Below are 1,557 nucleotides of genomic sequence, written 5' to 3'. Positions count from 1 at the left end.
TTCCAATCCATGAGCATGGAATATTTTTCCATCTTTTTGTGTCTTCTTCAATTTCTTTCATGAGTGTTTTGTAGTTCCTAGAGTATAGATCCTTTACCTCTTTGGTTAGGTTTATTCCGAGGTATCTTATGTTTTTTGGTGCTATTGTAAATGGAATCGTTTCTCTAATTTCTCTTTCTACAGTTGCATTGTTAGTGTATAAGAAAGCAACTGATTTCTGTGCATTGATTTTGTATCCTGCCACATTACTGAATTGCTGTATGAGTTCTAGTTATTTGGGGGTGTAGGGCACGTACTGCATGGAGCCCTGGTTGTTATATGAAAACAATGGATCGTGGATCACTACATCAAAAACCAATGATGTATTGTATGGTGACTAACATAACATAATAAAATTAAAAAAAAAAAGATGGTTATCTAAATGAAAATAAACAAAAAGCCAGGTAATAAATAAATGAATCTAACTTGGAAATTTTGCTGAATGGCATGTTGAACTCCATGCACAAAAATCTCTATTTTACTCTTTATGTCATTGATTTTCAAGCTCTGAAGTAGATCAGAATCACTTGTAAGACTCATTAGAATAGATTTCTGGGCCTCACTCTCAGATTCAGCTTCCATAGGTTTAGACTGGGGTGCAGAATTTGGATTTCTAATAAATTCCCAGGTAATGTCAATGCTACTGGTTCATGGACCATGTTTGAGAAACATTGTTCCCTCTATACTTTAATACTCCAATGGTTTGTCCTCTTTTTCAAATAAATATATAATGGATTATTCTACTTGTTTTTTTTAGACCTTATACTTTCTTTTTCTTTTCGAATTCAGACTACTAGCTATCACCAATTCCTGAAGGTCTCCTCCAATAGCTCACTTGCCCAACCCTAACAGTCTCTGATTTAAGTCTTTTCATTATCAACTAGTTATATTAATAGAACAGCTTTGTGGGCATTCAAAACTATGAACTCTCAAGTTAAAATAATCCATGATGGAAAAATCAAGCCTAATGAACAAAACAGGAAAAGTTTGGAAATCATGTGTATGTGCCCTTCTGTGTGTGTGTGTGTTTCACTTTTCAAACCTGTCCTAATATTCTTTGACACCCCTCTCCTTAAATCTGGGCTTTGTGATTGTTCTTCAAAGATGTATTTCCTTGAAGTCAAATCAACTATGTAAATTGGTCAGTTCAATTTAACAGTCAATAAAGTTGATTAGGTTGTCCTGTGAAAAACTTATTAATTCTCTGAATGCATAATTTGTCCTGTGGCATTTCAACATCCTCTAAGGAGTTTTCCTATTGATATTTTCTTTAATAGATTTTATTTCATTTCAAGGTGGAACAAAACAAACTGATCAACTTCATTGATTGGAGGCAATATGGTATGATGTTTAAAATATAAAATTTGACACTGATCCACCACTTACCATTGTCACACAGAGAGTAAAGTTAATGTATGTTGAAATTTCAGCTCTCTTGTCTAAAAGATAATGATTTCACTAATTATTAGTAAAAAGTATTATTAATACATATGTTCTAATGATTCTAAGAGTAGATAT

The 1,557-nt window shown here is 32.8% G+C and overlaps 1 protein-coding gene across 1 annotated transcript in view; it reads left to right on the top strand.

The window, feature by feature from the left end:
* Positions 1–853, top strand: part of LOC145715901 (E3 ubiquitin-protein ligase makorin-1) — a 2,371-nt gene extending 1,518 nt beyond the window's left edge. The window contains exon 2 of the mRNA XM_081818774.1: positions 829–853. Coding sequence (XP_081674900.1) covers positions 829–853 — 25 coding nt within the window. The remainder of the gene's footprint in view (positions 1–828) is intronic.
* The last annotated feature ends 704 nt before the right edge of the window (positions 854–1,557 follow it).

This window comes from Leptonychotes weddellii, chromosome 1, assembly GCF_054177405.1.
Source record: "Leptonychotes weddellii isolate Sample4059 chromosome 1, ASM5417740v2, whole genome shotgun sequence".
Classification (NCBI taxonomy): Eukaryota; Metazoa; Chordata; class Mammalia; order Carnivora; family Phocidae; genus Leptonychotes; species Leptonychotes weddellii.
The sequence above is the reverse complement of the archived record's forward strand: the minus strand, read 5'-3'. Positions and strand labels throughout refer to the sequence as shown.